The sequence below is a fragment of the Corvus hawaiiensis genome, chromosome 13 (assembly GCF_020740725.1).
Source record: "Corvus hawaiiensis isolate bCorHaw1 chromosome 13, bCorHaw1.pri.cur, whole genome shotgun sequence".
In the NCBI taxonomy this organism is placed as follows: Eukaryota; Metazoa; Chordata; class Aves; order Passeriformes; family Corvidae; genus Corvus; species Corvus hawaiiensis.
The window spans coordinates 8,396,320-8,424,001 of record NC_063225.1 but is presented as its reverse complement, the minus strand read 5'-3'; the positions used below and the strand labels follow the sequence as shown (position 1 = coordinate 8,424,001).

The window sequence follows — 27,682 nt, the reverse complement described above, 5'->3', positions numbered from 1 at the left end:
GCATAGAACTTCCTAAAACCAGAGATAAACCACGAACTTAAGTCCTCCTCCCCCATCCCGGAATTAAACAGGTAAATACACTACAATACATCTGCTACAAACTTACTGTGACAAGTAAACAAATCAATCGCCTATGGACTTAAATGACTGCAAATTATAGAGAAGTAAGGTGGTTTCTGAAAGACATTTATGACAGCCAAACAAGTTTCAGATATCAAATAATATTTTAATTTCTGAATACTTTCAATTTTCCTTGGAATATAACACACAAAGACTCGACCAAACAGTTCAGTTATTATAACTTTTACAGTATACAGAAATGTTGCACTTAAAAAAAAAAAAAAACCTTCAGTTTTTTTAAACACAAAACTGTAAACTCTAAGATACTGAATCAATCACGTTATCTATAAGTGCCAACAGTGTTATTTTGTCATGCTGATTTCAATGGTATTTTTTAAAAAGGGAAAATATCAACAATTATTATAATACAAAGGGCTTGCAAATATACAAACAGATAGAGGAGTTTAATAACAATTCATGATGAACTATGTGGAACCCAATTCAAATTACAAAAGTTCACTTTGCTTGTTTGTTTTTTTTTAAATCAAAACCGTAGTGTGTCTTGGACACAAAATCCTTCTACCTATAATAAATCCCCACAGTTCATTTTCTGTCCGAAATATCAAAAAACCTAGATTTGGGGGGAGTTATATGACACGTGTGGTTCATTTGGGTCTATATAATTATAGCTCTCTCAGCTTCAAGCTAGATTTTGGGTCACCACCTTAAGTGCGCTTCCATCATTGTGTTGTTGAAGGGTTTTTTTTTTCTCTTTTCCTTTCTTCCTATGATACTTTCGTGGACTCAGTTTTAATTCTTTCAGAACATATATTTTTAAGGATACACAGTTTATTTTTTTTTAAAGAAGCCAAGGTTATATCAAAAATTATTATAGAACCACAGAATAAACTGGTTTGAAACCAGAAAAATACAAAAAAGAACAGCTATAGGTACATAGACACATAGGACAATTAATAATTTGGAAAAAAAAGACTTACTTTCTTCCGTTCTGCTAATTTTCTCCAAATTTCCTTTAAATGCACTTTAAGCGAGATTTTTTAAAAAGTTTACCCCAAAAAAAAAGAAAAAAAAAAGAAGAAAAAAGAAAAAAAGAAAAAGCCCACCATCGTTTCTTTTCTTCTTCTTTCTTTTTTTCTTTCCCTCTTTTTTATTTTTTACAAAAAAAATGATAAGTAGCAAGTTTTTTTTCTGAAGAACATGGGAGTTTTTAATGCATTCTGTAAAAGTTCATTTGACAGTCTCTTTTTTTAATTCACAGTCCATTAATTTTTTCCTGTCTTCTCTTAGCAAACTTGTAACATCCTTTTACATCCTTTCTTAGCAGAAGGAAATTTAAGAAACAACCAGAACCCAAATGTCATTTGCTTTCCTTTCACTCTCATCTCCCTTCTCAATTTTGAAATTTTTTTAAAATTTTTGTTTTGTTGTTTTGTTTTTTTTTTCTCTCTCAAATGTTTTATTGAATGGACATGTAAGGCCAGTTAAAACTGCTGCCAGACAGTAACATATCCCTGATTAGGGTTTCTATGGGGGTTTTACCTACCAAACGGACGAAAAACAATTGCTCTATGACAGAAGAGGAGACAGTGCGAAGGGAGGGGAGACGTAGTAATAGCTTCCCGAATCGTGTTGGCTGGTTGGGATACTGGCTCCTAACATACTCTTCCAAAGCACACTGTGACTTCTCCTGTAAACTTTCAACATGGGCTACATCAGAGAGACCACAGGCATCTAGAAGAAAGTGTATTAAAAAAAAAAAAAAAAAGAAAGAAAAGAAAAAAAAAAAAAAAGAAAGCAATCATCAGATTAAAAAGGTTTTGGTGGTTTTTCTTTTTTTTTTTTTAATTTTTAATTTGATTTTTTTTTTAAATTTCTAGGTTTAAGAGTCGATTGTGCGCCATCACCTCGCCCCCCAGAGTTTAAGTGGGTTTTACCAAAAGGGACAATCTCTCTGTGCATGTGTGTGTGTTTGTATTTCTCTCTCATCTAGAGGGTCTCCTTTAGGACTGAGCACAGCTCCCAGAGTCGAGATTTCTAATGGCACAACAGACCTGAGAGGTTGGCAAGGAGGTGCTGGCCAAGCTTCATTTCATATATCTGTATTTTTTGGGGGAAAGGCTGGGGGGGCGGGGAAGGCTTGAGTCGAAAGGGGGGAAAGGGAGCCACTATTTCTCCACACCCCCCCCCTCCTCGGAAAATAATTGGGGAGAGCCTAGCCCTGTGATGAGAAGGAATACTACTCATAGTGATAGAAATCATAATAATAATAAAAAACTGGCCCAGCCAAAGATAATGGCGCCCCGGATCCAGCAACAGATTCTCCCCCAAAGAAGACAACGCGTTTTTCTTCAGTCTTTGAAACTGATTTAAGTGGCCCTTTAAAACTGATCTTGTCAGTTTAGCCTATTCAGAGGCAGCCATGCAAACTGTGATCTCTCTGTTCATTTGAGCTGTTTCTTTTCCCCCCTCTTTTCTTTTCTCTTTCTTTCTTCCCCCCCCTCCACTCCCCCCTCTTTTTTTTTCCTCTTCTTCTTCTTTTTAAACCTAAAGGCCCTTACAAGAAGAAAACTCCCTGATAGGGTCTGGACATTTTTTTCTTTTTTTTTTTTTTTTTTTCCTGATACGCTAAAATACAATAAGTTCCCTTTAAATCAGAGACGTCTGTGCTGAAAGAGCACAGGTTGTGACCTGACCTCCCTGTGGCTTTCCTAGGCACAGGGCTAACACATGCATATTCTGCGAGTCATTAGAACCCAGATTTTTCCCCCCTCCCTCTTAAAAGAGGCTGCAGCAAACATTATATGCATCTATGTGCGTCTGCTTTACATCAGGGAGGTTATTGGGGTGCTGCAGAAGCTGCAAGCATCACCCTATATTTTTTTGCATGCGGCTGTCTCCCCCAGAATCAGATAACAAGAAACGTTTATCTAGTTGGGAGGCAATTTACACGCCAGGCCTCACATTTTGAAAATAGTCATAAATTAAACAGTTACGACAGGATCGGACGATTGTTTTCTCAGAAGGCTAAAAAAAAAAAAAAAAAGAAAAAAAAAAGAAAAAAAAAGTGATTTGGGAGAAAAGGCAGGATTGGAAATAAACTCCTTGGTGTGGGTGTGAGCTGGGCAGGGGCTGGGGAGGGATGTGAGTGTGTGTGGGATCCTCGCTGAGCGGCTGAGCGAGGGAGAGGAAAATGCATCCTAGAAAAACGACAGAAAAATAAAATAAGCACCCCACGGGCACCCCTTCCCATTCGGGATCCCTGTCTCCCTGTGGCTAGATGTGCCCTGCTCATTGATCACCTTAGGATTTAGCACGAGTAATTTGGGGGGGGAGGAAAAAAAAAGGAGAAGTTTTTTATGTGTAAAGCAATAATATATAAAAGGAAGTTTAGGTCACGACCCAGAACCTGGACAAAGTCCAGAAAATGACTTCGTTCCCCAGACCCCCTTTAACACAACAAGGAATGGATTGTGAGCCCTTCTTTTCCCACATAAACTACATTTTTTTCCTGTTTCCTGATATCAGGCTTTAAAAAACTCTGATGAGTAATTATTTTGCAGGTCCTGCTTCCATTCATATGTTTATCGCGTGGCCACTTTCCCAAACGTCCAAATGAGTTACAGATGAAATATATGTATTTTTAAATTTAATCCCCGAACTTCGAGGGCTCCAGCACACTGGGTTGCCGGTGCAGCCTCAAAGTTAGTGATCTGAGATAACGTATTGCACAAATTAGCGAGCAGATTTTTTTTTTTCCCCTCAGAAGAAAAAAAAAAAAAATTTAGCCTCCAGAGTTAATATCAGGATTATTACTCACTCAGGTTAAACTCTAGTGCAAGCTAATTAGATTTCACAACGCACTCAATTATTGCTTTATAACTCATGCACTATTTCTAGGCAGCAAAAGTTGACACATATTTCCCCCCCCCCTCCCCTCTTTGATTATCTAAGAAACACCTCGAGGTCTTTTCCTCGGGAGAGTCATGGTTGTGCCACCCCGGAATTACACTGCAGAGCGGCAGCTTCAGCCTCCTCTTACTTTTCCATACTATCCCTGTCTACTTATGGTAATGATCTTTTCGCACCCGCTACTCGCTTTGGACTATGCAGTTCCTGCTGGGTACAAATGCAAACTTTTCCCCTTAGCTTAAATGACACAGAACTGCTCACTGCCACATTCTGTTTAAATCAGAGACAGCTCTTTGCAAAGTTGATTTATTTTATTTTATGGGATGGCAGGGAACATATTTTAAACTCAGCTTTGCACATTTAACTTTTTTTTTTTTTTTAAATTCAATTTTTAATCCTGCAGGGCTTTTTTTCCTTCCTGGCTGCCCATAAAATGATCCTCTTTTTAAAGTGGTTTCACTGATAGGACGACTTGTATTTAACAACATCAAACAGATTTTGCTGCTGTTCGGATGCGTGTCATTAAATGCAACAACCCAGAGCTATACTGTTAAATAAAATATTATTTTCAATGGGAAGAGCGCAGTCTCTCGTGGCGAATGGGTGCCTCTTCCCAGGCCCCCTTCTTTCACAGTCCCCAGCATTATCCAAGCTAGGGTTGGGGTGTATTTTGGCTGCCTGTTTTTTTCTTAAAAAAAAAAAAAAGTGTGTGTGTGTGTGTGTGTGTGTGTGCATTTTATTTTTATTTTATTTTTCTGATTTGCACTCCCTGGAAGATAGGATGCTCGGATCCGAGGCCCTGAAGGGGAGAGCACAGGGCACCGCTTCCTAAAAGGAAAAGAGACCGCGCTGGTTCTCAGGGGGCAGGGAGCGGGGATGGGGTGCAGGCAATAACACTTTGCAAGAGCAAACAGTTCTCAAGGGGGGCCCGGGGAAGGAGAAAAAAAAGGAGCAAAGAAATGCCGCCTACCTGAGGTGAAGAGGACTATGGCCTTTAAACAGCTATATTCTGCAGAGTCGACATGCAATGCTTTCAGTTTTTCTACTTGCTCTTGGAAGATTCGTATGTGGTCCATAAAGGCGACCACTCGGTCAGCAGACATTGGCGAAGCGTGAAGGCCAGCAGCTGCCAGGAGCGGAGCTACGTGGAGGGGCATGGAGCACTGGGCAGCGTTGAGGACAAATAACTCGCTCCAGGTCAGCCTCAGGAGGGCCACCTGGTCTGTGATCTGGAGGTCTGGGAAGAAGGGGATATTCCTGGCCCACTCCACCGCGCTGAAGAGCATCCTAGCTGCCAGTTCACAAATGTTCTCGATGCCCATGATGTTGTTGGGTTGCATGCACTGACTGCCAAAGCGGGAGGTGGGGTAGGGCTCTGCTCTCAGAAGAAGGGAGATATATCCGGATAGGTAGGAATGGCAGTTGAGAGGGTCCCCATTTGTCAAGGCGAACTGACCATGAGTTGGCTGTGTGGGTGGCATTCTGCCCCTCTGGACCGCTGCAGTAAATAAAGAAGAAACTACAGCTATTAATATCTGAATTGCGACCATCGGTTCAAATACAGCCTGCTTTGTGTGCTTGTGCGTGCCTGTGTGACCCCGGACCCGGCCAGCTTCAGGGGGAGCATGCATTTTCCCAGTCAGAGTTCAGCCCCAGCCCCGCTCTAAGGCTCTGCAGTTCTCGGGTCAAGTCAAAGCAACAATAAAAGCTGAGGGACACTGTGGGCTCGGCCAGGGCTGCTGCGGGAGCCCAGCTCCTCACTTCCCAAAACACACCTCAGTTCAGTTATTTCCCCCCTCCCCTCCACCGCCACCCCCTCCTTCAAGGGGTGCAGGATACGTCTTTGTGTGTTTTTTCTCCATTACATCTAAACCAGCTCATTGATTTGAGGCTGGGGGAGCGGGATGGGGAGGGAGGAGGGGAGAAGGAAGAAACACTTCAGTTCGAAATCCCCGGCTCTGGTCCCACACGCGTTTCTCGCCCACTGAATACATTGTTGCTGCTGGTATTATATATCCCCACTCTCGTAAAAAATACCAAAGGAGGCGAAATCACCCCACAACATCCCCGGCAGGTCCCCTGGTGAGGCTGAGGGCATTATCCAAAGGCACCTTCCCCCGCTGCCCATGGAAAGTGGGCCTTTCATTTTGTTAATAAATTTACACGGTGACAGCGAGAGAAAAAGGAAAGAGAAAAAGGGCTCAGAGGCAGAGAGACGACAAGAAGGGAGAACGCCTAAAAATGTGCTTGATTTATATTTGTTATCGCCTGTATTCCAAGGTTAGTTACTCTTGCAGAAACACAAAGAGAGGAGCCCGGCGAGTCCCAAGCCCCCTCACCCTTAACCTACATAGCAGCGTCCAGACACAGAGCACGCACTGGAAAACTGCAGGCTCACATTTCCCGTCTAATTTTATATCACAAAGACTCCACTTGCAGAGATCCGAGCACCCCACACTTACTTCTGGACTGCTCCCTACACCCCCCACCCCATCCCTTCTACCCCCTCCTGCCTCTCCTGGAGGAACAAGAAAATAAGAGGAAGAGGAGAAAAGTGAGGTAATAACAACCAGTGAAGGCAGGCACACTGCAGTGTGTATATACACACACACGCGTGGAGATGTGTGTGTGTACATATATTTTTAAAGGAGGAAAAATCCGGCTGGAAATCCACAGTGGAGTGCTGTAGAGCCTCGGTAGGGTGAGTCCCATTGTAATAGTAATTTGAACCGCCTGTGTAAAATTGCAATCTAAGGCAGGGTGCTGGAGGATATATGTGTGTGTGTGTGTGTGTGTGTGTGTGCATCTCGGGAGGCTCCGTGTGTGTGTGCACACAGAGGCACAGACACACACACACAGGGCTGCTCGGGGGACGGGGGCTAAGGCTGAGCATGCAGGAGGAAACACGAAGGAAAAGTAACCACACGTCAGAATCATCATCTCGCTCCTAAGCAGCGTGAAACTAAAAATCCACTTTCAATAAACCTCCATCAGCAAAATCAAAACAAACACAAATCAATTACGAGTGCAGGAGAAAGCATGCGAGAGCCCCTGCCTCCCTGCCCACCCTCCCCAACACCGCTTTCTTTCATTACGAGAAAGTTTCTGGCTGGTTTATTTGAGGGGGGTGGGTGGGGGGGAGGAAAGGTTCTGGTTGGGTTTGGGGTTTGGAGAAGGAGGTTAAAAATATTAAGAGTAATTATATATATTACTTAAAAATAATAAAAAAAAAAGAAAACCAAACAAACCCCAAAACGCAGCGAGTGAAAAAAAATTGCAAAACAAATGAAATCCCAATACCTTCCCGTCTCATGCCAACTTTGAGGCATTTTTTGAGGCGGCAGTACTGACACTGATTGCGGTGGTGCTGGTCAATGGGACAGTTCCTGTTGGCACGACAAGTGTAGCTGAGATTCCTCCTTACACTCCGCTTGAAGAAACTCTTGCAACCCTCGCAGGTAAACTGGCCATAATGTTTGCCACTAGACTTGTCCCCACAAACCACACATTCAATGTGCTGCTGCTGCTGCTGCTTGTCTCCTTGGTTCTGCTGGCTCGGCGGGTTGGTCTGGGCTGGCGTACTGGGAGGGCCCCCGGGCCCCGGGGTCTGTGGGGTGTGCGGGGCCCCGGCCGGGGGTCCCTGCACCGGCGGGGCTTGCGAAGGCTGCGTTCCCTGAGCTCCGGGCACATCGTCCTGGGGGTCTCGCCACGCACCGACTACCATTGCCATATCTATTGGACACCGTTGCCAAACTTCCTGTTCCCCCTTTATTTTCAAAGTTTGTTTGCTTTGCTTTTCAGATCAGCTTTGCAGCAGTCTTTTTATTTTTTGTCCTCCTCTCTCTCTCTCTCTCTCTCTTTCCCCCTCTCTCTTTTGTTGTTTTGCCTTTTTTTTTTTTTTTTTTTTTTTTTTTTTCAGGAGGGTCGGGGTGGGGGGGATCTCCCGGTACCGGCGAAGGTGCAGAAGCACGGGGCGATGGAGGTGTGTGTGCGGGGGGGTGAGGTGCGAGTCGATTGTCTGGGCTCCAGGAGAGCAAAGTAAAGGGGTGGTGGGGGTGGGGGAGAGAGGGGGAGAGAGAGAGAGAGAGAGAGGAGAAAAAAAAAAAATCTCTTCAAAGATCTCCCTCTCTCTCTCTTAGAGCTGATCTGCAGCAGAGTAGTTGAAGGAGGAGAGGCGGGTGTCTGGGGGCCAGGTCCAGGGAAGCTCGCAGTCAGCCATTCAGGAAAGCCATCAAAATAAGAATGAATAAAAGGTTAAAGATTACACACACAGCGGAAAAAAAACACGCACAGCAGAGGAGACTCTTCTCGGCGCGGAGAGCGGTCGGTCTCGCCGTAGTTTTTGGAAGTCCAGCTTGCAGCAGCAACATCAACTGCGATCGCTTTGTTTTTGTGGGCTTTTTTTCCTCCTCCTCCTCTTTCCTCCTCTCTCTCTCTCTCTGCTCTGTCTCTCCTCCCTCCTTCGCTCGCTTTAATTCTTCCTCTCCGCCGCTCCGCCCGGCCGCTGCGCTCTTGCTCTCTCTCGCTCCCTCTTTTGGGCTCGGGGGTGTGGGGGGGCTGTTGGCTTTTTTTTTCTCCTCCTCCTCCTCGCTCTCTTTTTTTTTTTTTTGTTTTATAAAAAAATTCTTATTATCGTTATGATTACGATTATTATGAATTATTATTATGATTGTTTATTTGTTCCTCCTCCTCCTCTCCGGCGCCGCCGCTCTGCTCTGCCCCGCTCCGCCGGTTCGCCGCTCCCGCCGCGCCGCGTCCCCGCCGCCGCTCCCGCTCCCGCCGCCGCTCGGGTGCTGCTGCCGCCGCTCCCGCCGCCGCCGCTCCCGCCGCCGCTGCCGCCGCCGCCGCGCTGCCTTATGCTGCTTCTGCCGCCTCGCAAGTGGGCTCTCGCCTCCGCGCCGCCGGTGCTCACGGCGCGGGCAGGGGGAGGGGGGCCGCGGGGCGGGGGGGAGGGAAGGAGTCAACTCGCCAGCGCAGCAGCGCCCAGCCAGCCAGGATGATAAAAGAGGGGAGCGGGAGGAGGAGGAGGAGGAGGAGGAGGAGGAGGAGGAGGAGAGGAGGAGGAGGAGGAGGAGGAGGAGGAGGGAGAGAGAGAGAGGGAAGGATCATAACCCAGCGCGCAGCATCGTTCCTCAGCCGGGGAGGGAGGGAGGAGGGGAAAAAAATCACCACGGGGAGAGCGCGCCAGCGCTCTCCCCCCCCCCGCCCCAAAATAAAAAGAAGCGGGGGCTCCCCCCCGCTCCCCTCCCCTCGCGGCGGCGGGGAGGGGCGGCGCGGGGCGGGGCGGGCGGGCGGTGCGGGCGGCGTGTGGGCCGAGGAGCGGCGAGCGCGCTCCCCGCCGGCCGCTCGCCCCGCTGGCGGGAGAGTGAACTTTGACACGGCTGCTGCAACTCAGCGCGCGTCGCCATGGCGACCGCGCGCCTTATAAGGCAACCGGGCCGGCGCCTGACTGGTCAGGAGCGCGCGCCCCGCCCCTCGGCCCTCATTGGGCCGCGCCGCCCTTGCGCGGCCCGCCATGGCCGCCGCCGCCGCCCGCGCGGTCCTAGCGCCGCCCGCCGCCCCGCGCCCGCCGCCCCGCGCCCCTCGCCGCGCCCTCCCGCCCCGCCGGGGCCAGGGGTTAAGGCGAGCCCGGCGTGCGGAGCGCGGCGCCGCCGCCGCCGCCTCACCTGGGGCTGCCCGCCGGGGCACGGCCTCGGGGGTCGGTGCAAAGCCTCGGGGGGCGGGTGCAAAGCAGAAAGCAGGCGCTAAACCGAGGTAAAACTCCACGGAATAAAGTAAAGCCGAGCCCCGGCGCTGCCGCCGCCGCCGGGAGGAAGGGGCGGCCGCAGGTTCCGCGAAAGCGGTCGGGGCGCACAATGCGGGCTGGCGCCCGCCGGGGATCTCACAGCGGAGCCCCCCAGCCCCGCTCTGGGCACCTGCGCTCGCCGTGGCCGCCCCGTGTCCCGCCGCCCGCCGGAGTCGTGCCCCGGCCGCCCGCGGAGCCGCGCCGAGCCCAGCCGGGCTGAGCTGAGCCGCGCCGAGCCGAGCGTGTCCGCGCCCGGCGCTCCGGGACCGGCTGCTCGCACATTCCGGCGGGACGGGGGGGGGCTCCGCCGCTCCGCCCGACCGCTCCTCGTCCCCGCTCGCCCCGAAGCGAGGGAACCGCGGCTCCGCTCCAGACACCACCGAAGCCCGGCACGCCGCTCTGCAGAGCGTGACACCCGTGCCTTTTGCACGGCATCGCTACGGCGTAGCTCGTCTCAACCCCTTTAACTTTATTTCGGGATTTTGCGGCTTCGGGGGTTTCATGACCACACGTACCCTGACACTGTAACACGACCTCCGTGCCGTGCCATGAGCAGGTAGCAGAGCTAAGCACGGGGACGTGTTTATTTCCCGCTGAATGGAGCTACCGGCCAGCGGAGCGGGGACTCGAGTCCGTCTCCCGGTGAAAATGGCCAAAAGACACTCGAACAAGCGAAGGGACGGAGAGATAAAATAGAAAACAGGTTAACACAGACAGATAAATGCACGGCCGGACCATTCCTCCTCTGCGAACACACGCGTGTATGAGCGCTTACATCTGAGCCGGTCACCAAGCACGGCCGCGGGGACACAGACCTGGGCACAACTCTGTAAGGGATTAATTGCCCCTTACCTCCTCACACACACTTTTTCATGTTGCCACATGCCCACCTACTCCTGCCGCAGAAATAATACTAAAGCCGCAGGTGCGGAGATGATTGGAAAGTTGTAAAAAGCACCTCGACCTGAGAGTGTCCTGCCTGGAAACCTGGTGTGTTCAGACCCCACGGGCGAAGATGTTTTTGCAGCTCAGTTTCAAAGACAAGGCTGCACCGTTCCCACTGATCCTCACGGAGCAAAAAATAACCTTTACCAGAAACAGGGACCAGGAGGGACTGGGAAGCCAGAAAGGGGGAAAGCAATCTTTCCTAGTTAAAATGTGGGGAACTGCCTTATGATTTCCAAACAACCCAGAGCTGAGGAGGTCACCTTTCGGGGAGGGTAGGAGAAGGTGGAGGGTTCAAAATGCAGAATAGTCGCACATTGTTGCTGATGTTGAATTTCCTGAGGGAAAAAAAAAAGCCAAAACCCAAACCACAACCCAACACCAACCTTTCCTTTCTCGAATCTGACAAAGTAAACAGGATTAATTCACCATATGAAAAAACATAAACGCCATCCTAACAAATGCAGAAATCAGAAGAGAGCGGTTTTAACAGGACGCACAATATTAATAGTTTGAACGTATGATCGTAAAAATGAAAAGCCATTGATATACGCTTAAAAGCTGCCGTATACGCTGATTGCTCAAGCATTAATGAAGAATGCCCCAGATTAACTATTTGCTCTTCGAGGGATGCAGCGATATAACTATCTATTAGCACCATTAGATGCTTTGCTATTTATTTGAAAACACCCCTGCGAGTGGGCTGAGAGAACAGATGAATGTAAAAATGAACTGCAGCTAATTTCGCTATATAATCCTCGAAACCTGAGCGCCTCGCAAGGAAGGGGGAGATTCTCCACTGTCCTTCTCCGAGGCAAATGACAATAGAAATGCTCTGGTTTAAAAGTGAGACCGTGTTGGTTTTCCAAATAAACAAATGCATCCCTCCTGCCATTTTACTGCAGATGTAAATTTATTTTAATGAGAGGGAGTGGAAGGATTTATTTTGCTAAAATAGAGTTGGGGATAGAGCCGGTGTAAATCTTTAGGTTTCAAAAAGAGAGGAGGAAGGAGGGGGAAGCTGCTTTCCTGGCAGAAAGCTGCCTAACAGTCCTCTAATTCTTTCTAGATTAAATCGCAATATGAATACAGCATCGAACAAATACCGAGTTTCGCTCTGAACTCAGTGGAAAGCAGTTACGTCTGACAGAATTCAATGAATTCCTCTTCTCCCTCAATGTAGTATGTGTGTGTTTTTCTCTTCCACCACACTGAAGTTCCATGAATAGGGAAAGTGGCTCCTATTGTGTGCCTCTGAACTTCCAAGTCAATGCAATTTTTAACCACTGGCTTGTGGTACTTTGAAAATCACCAGGGGCTGTCAGAGTTGGGTCCTCTGAAAAATTTACAGTGCTAAATCAGAGCATATGCTGTGAGAGAGGAAAAAAAATTGCTTAAGATTGGAGCAAGTACAGTATCTGGCTGCCCCCTAGTGTAAGTCTCTTATCTGCCTAAAATTCAACTTTAAAAGAAAAGGATCTCTTAAAGGGAAACGACTTTTGGCTCACGTATGCATACGAGAATGAAACTTCTGTACATTTTAATCTGATTAATTCCTGAGGATTTAAAATTAATTGGCTTGGGCACTCCTAGACCGGACTATAAGATTTCTGCATCAGGGTTTCTGCGAGAGCTGTGCCGAATAGGTATTTTTAAAGGATAGTGGTAAGGGATTGGGGGGGGGGGGGGGGGGGGGAGATCCTGTTTTGTGATTTTTTTTTTTTTTAACGAGGATCCGTGCCTCGCTTGCTGTTGTCAGAGCAAAACACTTCTGCTGCTTAAAGTCAGATCTACGTCTTTTGCAATAACACTTAAAAAAAAAAAAAGGATAAATAATTGCCTTAAAGCCTCAGCCGAACTGCCAACCACACCTTCGGATGGTGAGTATATTCCAGCTTCTTTCCATTGTACTTGCTTAGCCAGGGAAGGGACCGGAGGGGGAGAGGGGATCTCGGCGCTCTACCTTCCCCACCGACCTTTTTTTTTTTCCTTCCCCCCAAATAAACGCTGCCAGCTGCACACGGCGACACGATCCCGGGCAGTTTAATACCTATCACTTAAGTTAAGAGCCTCGTCCTGCCCTCCCACCCTCCGGAGCAGGTCGGTCCGCGCTCCCCCCGAGCAGCCCCGGCGCCGGGCAGGGGCGGCAGCGCCCGGGCGCTGCTCCTGGGGAAATGACTTGGAAGCGCTTTGCCTCGGACCTGGAAGCTGGGTCCGGTCGTTGGGTTTGTTCGCTTGTTTGTTTGTTTGCTGCTTTGCTTTATTTAGCTAAAGGACGTGCTAACTGATGGTGCTGCAATTACACATACTTGGGTCTGCCCCCCTCCCCTCTTCCCCTCCTTAGAGCAACCCACGTAACCTTAGAAACGATCGTTTAAGACGCACGTTAGCTAACATTTGCTTTTTTGGATTTTTTGTTTTCCTTAAAAGAGAAACACAAGAATCACAACACATTGCCCGAAAAAAGTGTCAAAGAAGAAGAAAAAAAACTATAAGTAAACATACCAAAACCATATTTGCCTTGTTCAAGGTCCCAAATCGCTTGCATCTTCCTTTTTCTACCTCTCCTTTAGTTTGGCAGGTGAAACAAACAAATAAAAAAAAAAAATTCAGACCGCTGTTTGCCCCCCAGAAAGATGTGCGTTGGGTAATTAAAGAGAAGTCTCCTTCTTGGTGTTTATCTAAGCGATTGTGCAAACTGATTAAAAAAAAAAAAAAAAAAAGAGAGAGAGAGAAAAAAAAAGTAAAGTTACAGCCTTCGGGGGGGAAAAAAAGGAAGCAAGGTGAAGGGAATAGATTTCCCACAACCTAAAGGGAAGTGCTTTCGATGTATTATTAGCGATCAGCCTTGGGAGAGAGAGGAAAAAAAAAAACCACCCTGAACACACTCTAACTTTACACAGACAAGATTTCGGGGGGGCTTTGTACACAGCTGCTTAGGAATGTGCGCCTTGCCTTTAAGAAAAAATCCCCAAGCCCAAGGTAGGAGATGTCTTTGAGTGATCCTTGTCTCATTTCATTCCTTAGAAGGAAGAGCGTCTCGCTACACCTTGTTTGGAGCTGGAAAGGCGAGACTTTAAAAAAAAAAAAAAAAAAGGGGAAAAATATTCACAACCCACCCTTCCAACTGGGGAGAAAAAAAAAAATAAGAGAGGGAAATCTCCTAAGTTAATGACTGTGGGGGTAGGATGGATGCGACGGATTTCAGCCCCCCCTCCCCCCCCTTTCCCACCTCTCCCCTCCCCAGCAGGAAAAAAAAAAAAAAACGAAAAGGGTAAAAAAAAGCCAACCGCAAACAACTACAGGCTGAACTATCAACACATGCACCGAAGGGGAAAAAATATATAGTGTCCTGTGTAGGGTCGGCAGGGAACGCAAGCACACGCTAAAGCAAGTTGGGAAAGAATCCGAGCTAATCAGCAATCTCTTTCTCTCTCTCTCCTTCTCTCCCTCTCCCCCTCTCTCTCTCTCTCACTGCCCCTGAGATCCCAGCTCGAAAGAGGTACTCCACATTTTTTCATTACCAAAAATCCGTTGCAATAATCATTTGTTGCTAATTGAAACCCTTGGAGACATTTTTCCCCACCCCCTTCACAAACATGGCAACTTTTAGACATGGGAAGCACGTTTAGTTTTATTTTATTAAAAAAAAAAAAATACGGTTAGGAAGAGGCTGAATCTTTCACCCACGAGAAATATCAGCGAGTCAGCCCCCTTCCCCGGGATGGGAGGGGGGGAGTGGGGGGAACGGGACCCCGGTACAGTGAGGGCTTGGGAAAATTTGGAATACATTATACCGCCTTTGGCAGGAGAATACTCTCCAACTAATGGATTCCTGGTCCTTTTTGTGTGTGTGTGTGTATCAGTGTGGGGGGTTTCTGGAAAGAGGGGTGGTGGTCGTGGTGGTGGGGAGCCGAGCTTTTATTTTAAGAAACTGTTAGGGTAGGGAGTGTGTCATACTTGACAAATGGAACAAACGCTCTTCCATTTCTTGCTTGTCCTTGCCTTAAAACAGGAATTAAGTTAACCACAGTGCTGCATGTTAATTGCATGTTTACTGGGCTAATGAAAATTACAAAAGGGTTTTGCCACCTCGATCGGTGATGAAAAAGTATGAAGGCGATTGTCATTGCAGCCTTCGGGGAGGGCCCGGGGGGTGGGGGGGAAGGACCGAGCACGAACAATATTGATCAGAAGAAGGATAAATCTTTTAACTGCTTGTTAATACCATAAATATGGTCTACACAACTTTCCACTCTTGTTAAGTCTAATCAGTACATGGAAGATGGAGACATAGCCCACTTGAATGAATTTTTATTATTGCCAGAGGGGTACTTGCATCTGTGGGCTCCCTCCCCTCCTCTATTTGAGCACCCCCCCGCCCCCCCTTCCAAAATCACCCCTTGCAGAGGAGGATCATGAAGGTGTGCAGAAAGCAAAGGAGACAAATCCAAGCTTTTCATCCTTTCTTCATTTTTCCAAATGCTCCTTTTTTTTTTTTGTAAAGCTGAATGGGTGGTGGTGGGGAAAGCCTAAAGGTGGGAGTCCTCTCCCCGACCCACCCAGCCCCCCTTTTATCCTTGAGCTCTCTGGATGAAAGGCTGACCCAGTAATTCAGTTTGATGATAACCATTTTCATGCTTGAAAACAATCTGCCAAATTAAACCTAAATGGAAAGAGCAGTGGGAAAGGTAGTGAGAGCAGGGCATTTTGAAATCCCCCCCACCTCTCCGAAAGGGATTGTTTGGCCAAAGGAGGAGGGAAAGGCAATTAAATAGACTAAAGATGATTTAAATCCCAACCAAAAATAATTCCAGGGAGAAGTTTGCCCCCTCCGGTGTTGCCCAGCCCTGGATTTGAAAACTTTGGCCCAACTTGTGGCAATAGCTACAACTTTGCTCTGCAGGGGTCAGAGGTGAGGGCTATTTTAACCCTAAAAGCCTGCGAGTGACCAAGGTTGCGGCTGGGCTCGCAGCACTAATAGCCATAATTACCTCCTCCCCTTCCAGGGACATTCCTCGCAGCAGCAGTGTTAGACGCCGAATTGAAGAAAATCCTGGAGTTGAACATATCTTCGGGGGTAAATAACAGCAATATGAAGGAATTTCAGAGCTCTCCCTTTTGCTTGGGGGGATTGAAGCTTTTTTCCTTTTTTTTTTTCTCTTTTTTTTTTTTTTCCTCCTTTTTTCCCCCCCCTTGCCAGCATTCCCAAGGCGCTGGGTCTTTGTCTTAGAAGGAATGGAGTGTCTGAATGGTGTGAAAGGGACAGAGAGGGTTGCTTCAAATCGATTTTACTTGTCCTCTCTGTCTTTTCGGATCAACGCCCTTCAATGGACACATAGGTGCTCTTTCAACCAAAAACTTGTGCAACATTTTCTGCCTGTATTGGTGCTAAATACAATAAATGCTGGGCAGATTTTTTTTTTTTCTTTCTTTCCAAAGCAGAAAGAACCCTAATTAAATTGTTTTATATGGACAGTCAAGACAGACCAATTAAGTATGCATTAGTATAAAGATATATTCGAGAGATAAGCGCTCTATAGGAGCCCTGTCTAGGCAAGGTGTGGAAAGTGTCCTCTCGCAGAGAGGCTGTGAGCAGGGTTTCATATGGATTTTTCCCCACCATTGCCTCCTATACTCGAGTAACGGGCTGAATAAGTTAGCGAAAAGCCATTAGTGAAAGTGGTTTCTAAACAAAGTTAACAGGTGGATGTAGCTGGTTTTACATTTGAATAACAGTCGCACATCTGTAATACACAGCCCTGGATTTATGCAGCGCCTGTGCAGGCAATGTCCATTTGCAGAGATAAACGCCTTCGACCTAGAGCTGAGGTGCAAACGCACACGCACGGGAATAAAGTAAATATCTGGGCACCTCTGTGGGCTGCAGGACACGATGCGAGTGAGCACAAACAGACGATGCAGATAGAACTGTGAAGCCATTGTGCGGAGGCACCCAGCCTGCGCCAGACCGGCACCCACACACCAGGCACTGCTGGCTCTGACATCTCACCGGGCACAGCACACTCCTGGGGTAATTACAAGGGGAGGCACTGGCTTTCCCAGGAGTGAAATAGCAGATCAGGATAAAGCATACACATACACACGCGAACTTCTCTTTCTGCCCATTTTATCACTCTGGGAAAGCTCTCGTTATGGTTAACCACAGGAAACGGTCTTTAAGCTCTTCTCCATTTCCATTATTATTACTTTTTTTTTTTTTCTTCACTGCAGATTTTCCATGTCGTTCAAAAAAAACACCCCAAACAAAAACCCAGACAAACAAACAAAAAACCTCTGAAGCCACAGCCCTGCCTCAGCCTGGTCCTGGGGCAGGCAGAGCCGCGGGATGCGAGGAGGAGGAGGGAGGTGGGCTGGAAGTTGCTGGGGCACCCTCCATCCCTGGGCACATCATTTCCACCCGCTGAGGCTGAGCTGTGGGAGCGAGCCCTGTGCCCGAAGATGCTGCAGGGTGCGACTGGGGATTCGCCCTTTTGCCGTGACACTGCATCGCAGAGAGCGGACGGGGTTTTTCTGGAGGGGTCGGGGAAGAGGGGATCGAGGGGTTCAGGGATGCAGAGCAGCGGTGCGGGGGCTGCCCGCTTTGGTACCCATTTTCCAGCAGCGCTCTGCATGTGTCAGCCCATCCCAGGGATATGGGAGACGGGGAGGAGTAAGCCATTCCTTGCTTAGGTGCTTTAATGGCACGGTAAACAGGTTAGAAACAGACGTTTTTAAAGACTCAATTTTTCTTTATTGGTCACCTTCGAGGATAAATCATAACAGACAGTATGAGGAGCAAAGAATTCATCTAAAGGAGATCTCAGCAAGTCACTACCCGGACAATAGTCCACCTCCTGTTGGGTTGCGTATTGATCAGGAGAGGAGCTGAGGATGTCGCCACACTAAATATTTACTGATCACACACAAATAGCCGCGACTTGAACGATTTTCTCCTGTGAGGAGAGCAGAGAGAGAAGGGTAAATCATTTTATTAGTGTGTATAAAGCAAAGAGCACACTCTGGCTTGGAGTGTTTTAAGATGTGTCTTCAGCTGGATGAAAAGAGTTAGGGAAATCGATATGGAGTGATTAGACGAACCAGTCGTGTCAAAGAGAGAGGCTGTGAATTTCATGGATTTGGTTATAGCGGGAGGGGGAAAATATACCGAGAGATTAAAGGGAGGAACCCATTGTAGCAGAGCCAATGAAAAAATAATATCTAATCAGAGCCGGCAAAGGTAGGGACGGGATAAGACCCACATTTCTAAAGAATCACATCAGCTGGAGAGGGATCAGGGACACACATGAAAGAGGCAAGCGGGGGGAGAGCTGGAGAGTAGGAGCCTAGAAATGCTACAGAGCAAATCTAGGAAGAGGCAGAGAAAAGTCGACTCTGTGGAGCAAAGCTGAGATACCACGAAAATGGGGACAAAAGGCTCACGAGCGAGGGAGAGGGCTGGAGTAATCGGGCGCCTGCCTTGGAGGTGAAGTTGAGGGGTCCCCAGCCCTTGTACCCACCAGGCAGAGAGGGCTCTAACAGCAGAAGCGAGGGCACATCCAGCTCCCATCCGAGGGGTTTAAATCCTTCTCCTACAAGTTTGTCCTACCCTCTCCTTCCCGCCCCCCTCCCTCCCCACAAGCAAATGTGGTGAGTAAAATGGATTTTAGCGTTTAACCACCTCATTTTATCCACCTAATGACAAGGCTCGTAATATGTAATCTACAGATTACTGCCATTCGAGGGTGACCACAAGTGGCATAAAAAAAAATTTAAAAAAAGAAGAAAAAAAATATCAGCATTTCTGCAAATGAAAAAAAAAGGCTAAAATCAGTCCTTGCTTTAAGTACTGAAGTTGGGGAGTTGCTGCTGCAGGATTTTATCGGTCGTAGGGAGCAATGTAGCCGTGGTTCAGGTACAGCCTTGGGGTGTCTCGGCGGATTAAAGAAAACTTTGCTGGAGACAAGCAAATATCTGAGTGCCAAAGGGCAGAAAGCTGGGAGTAGGGCAGGACTCTGCCAAGATACGTTAAAATACGTTCTGTAGGGATGCTCGGGATTATTATTATTATTATTTTGCCTCGAATCCGTGATGTTTGGCCCGTGTTCACATGCTACCTTCTCTCCGCGTATTTTTCTTTAGCAGAAAATAGGATGCGACTGCAGAGAACTAAGTCAAATGAGCGAGAGAAAGTTTGAACCGCACTTTAAATGATGCTGTTTGCTGAGAGGGAGGAAAGGCATCTCAAGCTAGGAACCGAGGAGTAAAACTAATGTGAAAACAGCTTTTCACTTCTCCTCCAAGTGCTAATTTTGCTACTGTAAACAAACACTGAAGTTAGAAACAGCTGCAAATAGCCTGCCGGGCACCCAGGGCTCGGGGACCGGAGGGGGTTGACTTTTGTTCATTTCTCGGGCTGAATGTTCCCCCAGCTTTGCCTTTTTTTTTATCCCGAAATCAGGGGCTGATGCTGATTTCAGTCGTGGAGAGGGGACAAAAAGTATAGGCATATTAAGAGCATTTCATGTGAGCCTGTGGAGTGCAGGCAGCTCGGCTGGATCACTAATGCAACAGGAAACCTCGGGACAGACTCAGCCTAATTAACAGTTTTCCATAGCTGAAGCGATTTTTAAGAATCCCAGTGGATTAGCCCAATATGTTCAGGTGTGAGGCTACGAGGGCCTATAACTCCTTTCACTATAATCTTATAACCTCCTTACCTAATTCCTTAGATTGCAGATAGGAAGAGTCTGACCCTGGAGGTCGTAAAGAGCTGGGTTTCATTAACCCTTCCCTCCCCGGCGCCGCTCCAAGGTTAACTGCGCCGGGCTGTGTGCTCGGGGGAGCGAGGGAGGGCGGCCAGGAGAAAGGGATTTGCAAGAGGGGTCGATCCGACGGGAGGGCAAAGCTTAAAATGTTTTCTGCTCCCTTCATTCCCTCCCTTCAACCAAAGGAAATATGGAAATAGGGAACTTTTCTCTCCCATGCATCCGGAGGTGCATAAATGTACGGATGTTTGTGAGGCAATTCCTCCCCTTTACACCATTTCATTACTGTTTATTATTTCTAATTTTTTTCCCCCCAAACGTGGAGGAAATGAAACATTCTAGAACCATCAGCAAAAAGCAAAGCAATCTCCATCTTTAGGACCAGCACCAATCTCTTGAGCTTCTTGTCCACAGTAGAGCTGTAATCTTTAAAGAAAAAAAAAATACCTAGAAAAGCTTCTCAGACTGTATTTGCCTGGGAACACACCTGGTTTATATTTTAATAGGTAGTTACATTGTATTGATTCAGGGTACATCACTGATGTTGAAAGTTAATAACTCTCAAATTATATCTATCTGCCTACATACATAATTGCATACACAGTATAACACTGGGGGAATTTGCATTTTGCAGCACATTCTTTGTTCTTAAATCTTTTAACACATTGAATTGTTCCTTTGAAGAAAATGTTATTGAACCACATGTTTAAGGAAAAGATGCTTCTAAACTATATGTTTAAGCAATGAAATTGTTGAGTGAAATACAGATTTCTTTGTATCTCACACAAACCTTGCCACACGCCAATCTTAACCTACACATCGAACTGCCTTTTTTTTCCCCCTCCCAGTTAGAAGGCAGAAATATGTGAACTGCTGAGAGAGGTGGGTACTTTTTGGTAAGTATGTTTAGATATGATCTTCAGATACATTTATTGTACTTTCAGATTCTTGGGATACTAATTGAGCTAGCAAACAATATCCCAGCTGAATGTCTCAGCTTCTTGCCTATTTAACAGGCTTTAATATAGAAGTATATTGTAGTCACCCTTCTACTAAACAATGCAGCTGAGGAGTCAGCAAAAAATGAAAAAAACGTGTTAAAATCAAATTATAATTGCTGCCTTATATCTGACTCTTCTTCCTTTCCGCAGTCCTAATGAACTCTTTAAAGTTTTATTTATTTATTTTTTTATTTCTGAATGACAGATCAAAAATAATTAGCAGAATCAGAAGCAGCCGGGAAGCTTGAAATAATGTGTCTAAATATTTCATATTGCTACTTATAATACCAGCCCTTCAGTTGTAAAAAGGAGCCATTCCCTATTTATTCTGTGGTGGTTTATAAATACAGAAGGATAGATTCTTTTTTTTTCCCAGGGCCTGCCTCAGCGATGCCATAAATAGAGATAGGGCTATCAGGAAGAAAAAAAAAGAGAAAGAATAAAATAAAAGCAAAACCCTGGACAGGAATAGAGACAGGCAGATAAATGTATAACTGCATCTGAACAATGTTACGTAGCACATTAGGAGTTGGTAAAAAAATTAAATCTATCGCATATTTATAACCTCATAATTAAAATCCATTCTTATCTCTCCCTTCTGAAAGGTTGCAGCTTTCTTGGAAGTATTTTGAGTGCATATTTTAAACTCCATGTCTCGAATTGAATTAAGATGAGCTGTTTTGCCCAAGAGTAAAACCCTTGTTTACAATTTAATGTTTAACTTTCAGCTGCCTACCCATCGCCATATCATTTTCTTTAGATTTCACCTCCTCACATTTGCAGACTTTATTTAAAATGATATTCGCTTATATCAAATCCTAATTTCTTATCATGAGAGATGAGTCAATATAATCCAAAGCAGTCCCCCTGGTCTGATCGAGGTGAACTGGATGAGAATATTTCACATTCAAAGGGTTAAAGCTGAACCGAAAACTTTAAAGCAAAGAGATACCAGAAAACAGTGAAAAATGGTACATCTGCTCTCTTTTGACAAGCTTGCATTATATCACATGTAAGGAAGCCCAAATTTTTGAATCTAAGACCAGTTTTAGTTTTTAATAGGAAATAATTACATGGAACTTTATTTCCAGAGAGAATGTCCCTTCCAGCTACAGTGTTTTGCTTTGATCTAGGTATTAACTGGTAATAAAATAACCATATTTTGGATCTTAAGCATATTGATGCTTAGAGGAATGTTATGCTTTCAATCAAATTTTAACTTTATATCCGAAGGTATTCATCCCTCTTTTGTCAAAAACCAATTTGCTCTCTTACTCCTACAGATACTCACATGCGGTTTAGTATACTTTGTTATTTTATAGTGGAATTTGCACTATCGAGGTGGAAAACTTTTAGATGGAATGAGATCATGTTCCAGCCTGGCAATTTGGGCTGTTTCTCATACAGGTCTCCAGTCCAGCCCTTCTTTACACTTGTTGTGCACCACCGCCATGGCTCACCTCTGAGGGCGACCGCCACGTCAGGATTTTGTTTTAAATATTCAGATTTTTTTAGGGTTTTTATTTTTAACCTGGAGAATCAATCATTTGGACCCATCCTGAACAATTAACCTCCCCTTTATATTACAGCCCCAAGTGCAGTACTTCATAAAGACATGAAAAGGACATCCCAGTCAGCAGGACCCGAGCCCAGGCCTGTCACAGAGTATAAAAGGAGAGAGAAGGGGAGTTTTTATCTCTTTGCCCTGCCAATTCTTAATAGTTCTAAGTTTCGATGTGACAATAAAACAGTTTTGATAACATAGCTCATGGGTTTCTCTGCCACATAAAGTTTTCTTAATAATAAAAAAGAAGAAACTTTATCCCTGCTAAATTAAAATAGGGCAGATGTTGGATATGGTTCATATTAGCCAGCCTTTCACCCCTTTGCCCCTGGCACTAAAGTTCTGACTTTTTCTTTCTACTATGTCTGTTTCTAACTGAAAGGTATTATTCCTGCCCTGGCTCTCTTCTTCTATTTATTTTTTCAGTGTCTAAAATTAAACCTATTCATTTAGTAATATACATTCTATTTCACATTGCTAAACCTGGCCAGGGAGGGGAAACGTTTTCCAGAAAAGTGATGCACCACTGACCTTAAAAGAAAACATGCAGCAGGGAAAGCTGCTCTTAAAAGGTTTATTTCTAGAGAATTTTGTAACTCTGTTGACATTATAGGGATAATGGCTGTATTGCAATGGGCTTTCAAGGCCCAAGAGGTTTATGTTTCCTTCTGACCATAAGTCTAATAAAATTTTAAAGGTGCACAAAGTCTCATCACTTTAGATATTTAAAACTAGCTTGAAAAATCTCTTGGGAAACATACACTACGGTGGATAGCCCCACTGAGAAAGCAGGGGATAGACAAAAAAAATACCCTGAGTCCAAATCCAAATAAGCCCCCCCCCAGTTTTTTTCATGCTAGCTCTAGGAAAATCCTGGCTATTAAACTCCCAAGGATAGTATAGCTCTTTTCTCCAGGGCTGTGCAGATAGAATTTATTGTCCATTTGGAATGATCAGGTTTAGGCTAATAAAAGGTCCTCTGTAAGCAGAAATGCCCAAGTTGATGTTTGGCAGAGTTTTCAATGGTGGAGTTTATACAGGACAGGGGCTCTGCACTATTTGAAATTACTCCTATCCCAGCAGCTGAAGATGATCTGACACACAAGTAAACGTTAGCAGGCAGTGACTGAAGGTTAATCAGCACTGCTTTCTGAGCTGGGTGCTTGAAAGCAGGAAAAAGTGAAAGCTGCTCTCTCTAGCCCTTCCCTATGCTAAGGTGCTGCTAACTTTTATGATTTTTCCCCCCTTCCTCTTTTACTATCTGTCTTTATGCCTGAGGGCCAGTGAAAGAACACTGCAGATTCTAGATTGCTTTCAGAGTTTCCCTTTGCTGATGATGGATTACCATGTCAATTTAAACGGCATAGGATTAATTTGTTTCAATGATTTCTCTTTAGGCTGAATGCCAGTCTTTTTTTCTATCTCTCTCCTTGCTCTTCAGAAAAAATAATAACAATAATAATAATAAATCCTTAAACCCCCCAAACAGTTTTGATATCCCATGTTAAAAAGACAATAATAGAAATAGACAAGTTAGGTGTAATGTTGCAACACAGTTGTAGGTTTGAGTGTTTTTATCTCATTCTGAGGGGCTGCAGCATACAGTCAGTCACATTAAAATGAAATTGGATCCAACGTTTATTCAATAAATACTTGTCTTGTAGGTAATCCAGAGCAGAGTGCTTTTGACACATAAGGACTTAATTTGTCTTGGATAACAAGTTATTAATATGGCACATTTAAACTTGCCACCTACAATAAGGTCATTTAGATCTATAATACGACTCATGAGAGAACTTCATAAAGCCAGAAACAAAGTTTGAAACTGCCTCTGAGGCGTGGAGCAGACGCACGGCTCACGGTTTGCTCTTTTCAGAAGAAAGTTCAGAGCAAGTAGGAGCCACCCAAACCCAAATGGTGTGCATCTGCTCCTCTCTGAAAGGCAAACGTAAATGGAGTAAGGAGGGGAGAAAAAAAAAAAGGAACCCAAACACACATTTTTGAATGAGTAAGCTTTAAAGCTGTGCTGCGTCTGCTCGCAAACTCATCGCAGCTTTGAAAGTGAAAAAACAACATTTGGTTCAGAGTGGAAATTCGCCTGCATTTGCACCCTACCTCTTCCATGTGCTTCGCAATTTACTCGCTTTTAATAATAAGTGAGGAAGTTGGAACATAATCCACCCATAAATGTTATTGCTGTAATTTTGACTGCTCTGTGTTTGTTCATGCATTAGTTGTATGTGTGAAAGTGAAGTGTGGGGATGGATGGTCGGGATCCCTGTACAGCACGAACAAACAGAGGTGTTTTGGATTTCAACACCCAAACATCCTGCAATTGTTTTCAGTTTTGGGGTATTTTGTTTCAGACCTGTCCTAACCCAATGGTGCCTGCAAGAGGTACATCAGGAGGGGAATATCGTTGAGAATGCTGCTCAGGACGTGTTTGGTGATTGGCGATTCGGTCTCCACACTGTGTCCTTGAGCTTTATTATTCTGCTTTTATGTACTAAGCTCTTGGTTGCTCTTGGCCTGGCAGATTCTGTCTCTTTAAGTAACTAAATCTCGTTTTTAAGCTATTCCTGGGAAAAGGATGTTACACATGAGTAGAAAAATGCAGGCAAGAAAGGCTAATTGAATGAAAAGAGAGAATTAGGTTAAAAATAGAGTACAATCTAGTATCACATTTTCACTAGTGTAACCTGAAATGAAGGTGTCTCCAAGTCCCCAGTGATGCCAGAGAGTTTAGATGTTGGGCACAGATGGAGACACCTATTGAAATGTGTCTGAAGAAGATTAATAGGACTTGTCAGTGTTGGGAAAGCACTGCTTTGCTGTAAATTTCTACTAGCACAAGATGAATTACCGATGAATGCTCAGTTATCAACCCCATCACTATCATTGGACACTAAATCAAATTGAGCAGTTATCTACAATCAGAAAATTTCTTTTAAAAATAGGCATACACCTTTAGGCTTAAACTCTTTAATAAGACAATATCCTCGATGGTATGTGTGTGTTCACAAAGGGATATGATTTAAAGTTTCTATACAGAAAGCTTCTGTTCAGAAATGAGCTCCAAGTTCAGTGTGAAATCAGGGTTGTCAAACAATAGAAGATACTCAGAGAACGCTGGTTACATAATACAGAGTTCTGCTGGGGGTCTGATCCAAAATGGATTTTCATGCATGTCATTAGATTTTGGATCCATCCTTATTTATGAGAGGTTTTTTAAATCTCCGCTCTCCTCTTATTTATGGTGATGATAAACCCCCCCTCCCCTCTACCTTAAAGACTGAGCATCCAAATCATACATTAATGCAAAATAGCCATCGTGACTCAGGATATTTGTATAATAATAATACCACCCCCCAACATATTTAGGAAATTACAGTTTAGTATAATGAACTATGTGATGAAAGAGTCAATGAATAATGTTTTAACTGAGAATATTTCTTTCTCTCCTTTATGAAAAGGGAAGCTGTCACAAGTAAAACTACCACAAGCATTTACCAGCCTACTCCTGAGAATATTACCTGCATTTGCCCTGATGATGCTGATGACAGTGATATTAAATAAGCGTTATATACTTTTAGTTTCTAGGATTTCTTTCCCTCTCACCCAGGCACTGCATATTTTATCCAAGGAGATTTATCACGGTGTGTTTTCCAAAGTCAAATTTTCCCTTTTATTAGAGACAAGGGCAGTCATTTGTGTTGAGGGAGGGAGACAGGTACAGAGCCTTTATCTGATCTGCGTCCCCAGCCACCACTACCTTCTTAATCGACGGCAGATTCCCACTCTGGAGGATCTGGCCCTATCTGGGTTACTTCTTAGCCAAGGAATGTATCCTTCCCTTCATCTCTACATATCACACCTGTGATGTATGCTGCTTTTTGAGAAGGGAATAATATGTTGTTTACCACATAGCACAATTTCAAAGCCTTTGTGTGTTTCTCATCTCCAGCCAAAGCTTATTATTTACCACCTTAAAAATTTACCAGGATAAGAAAAAGCAGAAGTTATTTTCTTCATTTTTACACCCTAATTTTCACGCAGCAAATACCCTGCATTAGGACCAGATTCCACTCAGATGGAAGTTATCAACTTTCAGCAGAACGGGGCCGATTTCAGCCAGCCACAGCCTGTGCCCTTCGAACACAGTCGCTTTACAGCATCCCTGTGTTTATTTTTTTTCTTTGGAGGGCATGATTCTTTAAACATATTTGTTTTACACAGAGCAGCAGTTGAATCCTAACTTTTTTCTCCCCACAAACACGTAAAGAGAATATTAATAGGGAATATTAACAGAGGTGAGTGCAGCATGATGCTAGTTAGGTTGTAGTAGCTGAGAAATATGAACTAGTGAACATAATCCATAAACTCCATTTGGTTACTATAATATTCCAATCTGTATTTATTACAACCCCACTCTGATGCTTATACAACTGCAATTGCTAGATTTATACACTCTAATGGTTTCACAATAAGAAAAACCTGTGTCTTTATCTTTCTTTTCCTGTCCAAAATAACCCCTTCCACATATACTTCAGGCTTCTCCGGACCTTGTCTGGGTTTAATCACAGGCTTTGGGACAAAATGTGCATTATTAAGAAGTATAAATATTTTCAGAAGCAATCAAAGGGTTGAAAGATTGATTCGGCATGTAGATTGGATTTAATTCGAAGCAGCTTTGTTCTAATGAGGACTACTGGGATACAAAGACGGCAGCCGCTTATGGCCACCAGTTGGGAACTTTGACTCGCTGCAGCAACCTGTCAAGAATTCCAAGAAACTTCCAGGTATTGAACAGTGAAGCGGTGGGGAAGACGGTCGTCTATTGTTTGCAGCCTCCTTCGGAGGCTGGGTTAAGATTTCATAAGTCCTTATTTTACTAAAATGATAATTAAGCTTGTTGCTGCCCACACGGCCAAATCCTGCAGTCCCTCACCTGAGGAAAACCCCTATGGACTTTGTGGGTGGCTTTGCCTTGAGGGAAAGGTGGCAAAGCTTGGCTGAGCCTCAGCTCCAGCCAGTCTGGGAGCTGTGTAGCAATTTGTCCTGCTCCCAGACCTGGTTGCTTTTGCAGTGACTTATTCCATTCAGTTTTGCTATCTGCACTTCTAGATGTGATGGGACCTTTTTGCATAGGGAGGTGTTTATCCCTAGGGAGAATTACAGCTCTGTTAGGGCTTGGAAGCTCCTGTCCTTGTTGGGTGACCCAGCAGAACTGATGGACCGTCCTGTTTCCTGCCTGCAACATCCAACAAAACATTCATGGGATGATGCCGAACCAAAGGGGACCCTTGACTGCTTTCCCCTCAGACTAAAAAACCCCAACAGTAAAATGTGAGTGTGGGCCATGGGGGGTGTCACGTCACAGGTACTTGGTTTCCTAAACGCCGAGCGTACAGTCAGAATCACAGGATATACAGGATCAAACACGGACCAGTTTCTCTCTCCCCTTAGGCCCCCCCTTGCCTACTTTTGTCCATAAAAGCAATAGAAAGAGAGAAGGCTTGAATTTTCTGAACTGTTTCACCCATCCACAGCTGGAATTCCAAAGCGAAATGAAAATGCCTTTAAAATCAACCCTACATGGGAGCCTGAGAGAACAAGTTTTCCTTTGTTG

General features: G+C 45.2%; 1 protein-coding gene and 1 long non-coding RNA gene across 15 annotated transcripts in view; one reads left to right on the top strand and one right to left on the bottom strand.

Annotated features, from left to right (window-relative positions):
- Positions 1–205: 205 nt before the first annotated feature.
- On the bottom strand, positions 206–13,577 carry NR2F2 (nuclear receptor subfamily 2 group F member 2). 2 transcript variants are annotated; one of them, XM_048318330.1, is made up of 3 exons: positions 13,226–13,577; positions 4,961–5,488; positions 206–1,812 (listed from the first exon to the last, which is right to left on the bottom strand). In XM_048318330.1, exons 1-3 carry the CDS (start codon positions 13,266–13,268, stop codon positions 1,538–1,540), a joined length of 846 nt encoding a protein of 281 aa, XP_048174287.1. In that variant the 5' UTR covers positions 13,269–13,577; the 3' UTR covers positions 206–1,537. The 2 variants fall into 2 exon arrangements, with proteins under 2 accessions (XP_048174287.1, XP_048174286.1); XM_048318329.1 differs by lacking the exon at positions 13,226–13,577 and adding an exon at positions 7,291–7,834.
- Positions 10,077–27,682, top strand: part of LOC125332930 — a 62,387-nt gene continuing 44,781 nt past the window's right edge. For 12 of the 13 annotated variants that reach the window (XR_007206682.1, XR_007206681.1, XR_007206675.1 and 9 more), the window contains exon 1: positions 17,039–26,852. This is a non-coding gene — a long non-coding RNA (uncharacterized LOC125332930). Of the gene's footprint in view, positions 12,367–12,452; positions 12,601–17,038; positions 26,853–27,682 lie in introns of those variants that run through there. The other variant, XR_007206674.1, reaches the window with a different exon arrangement.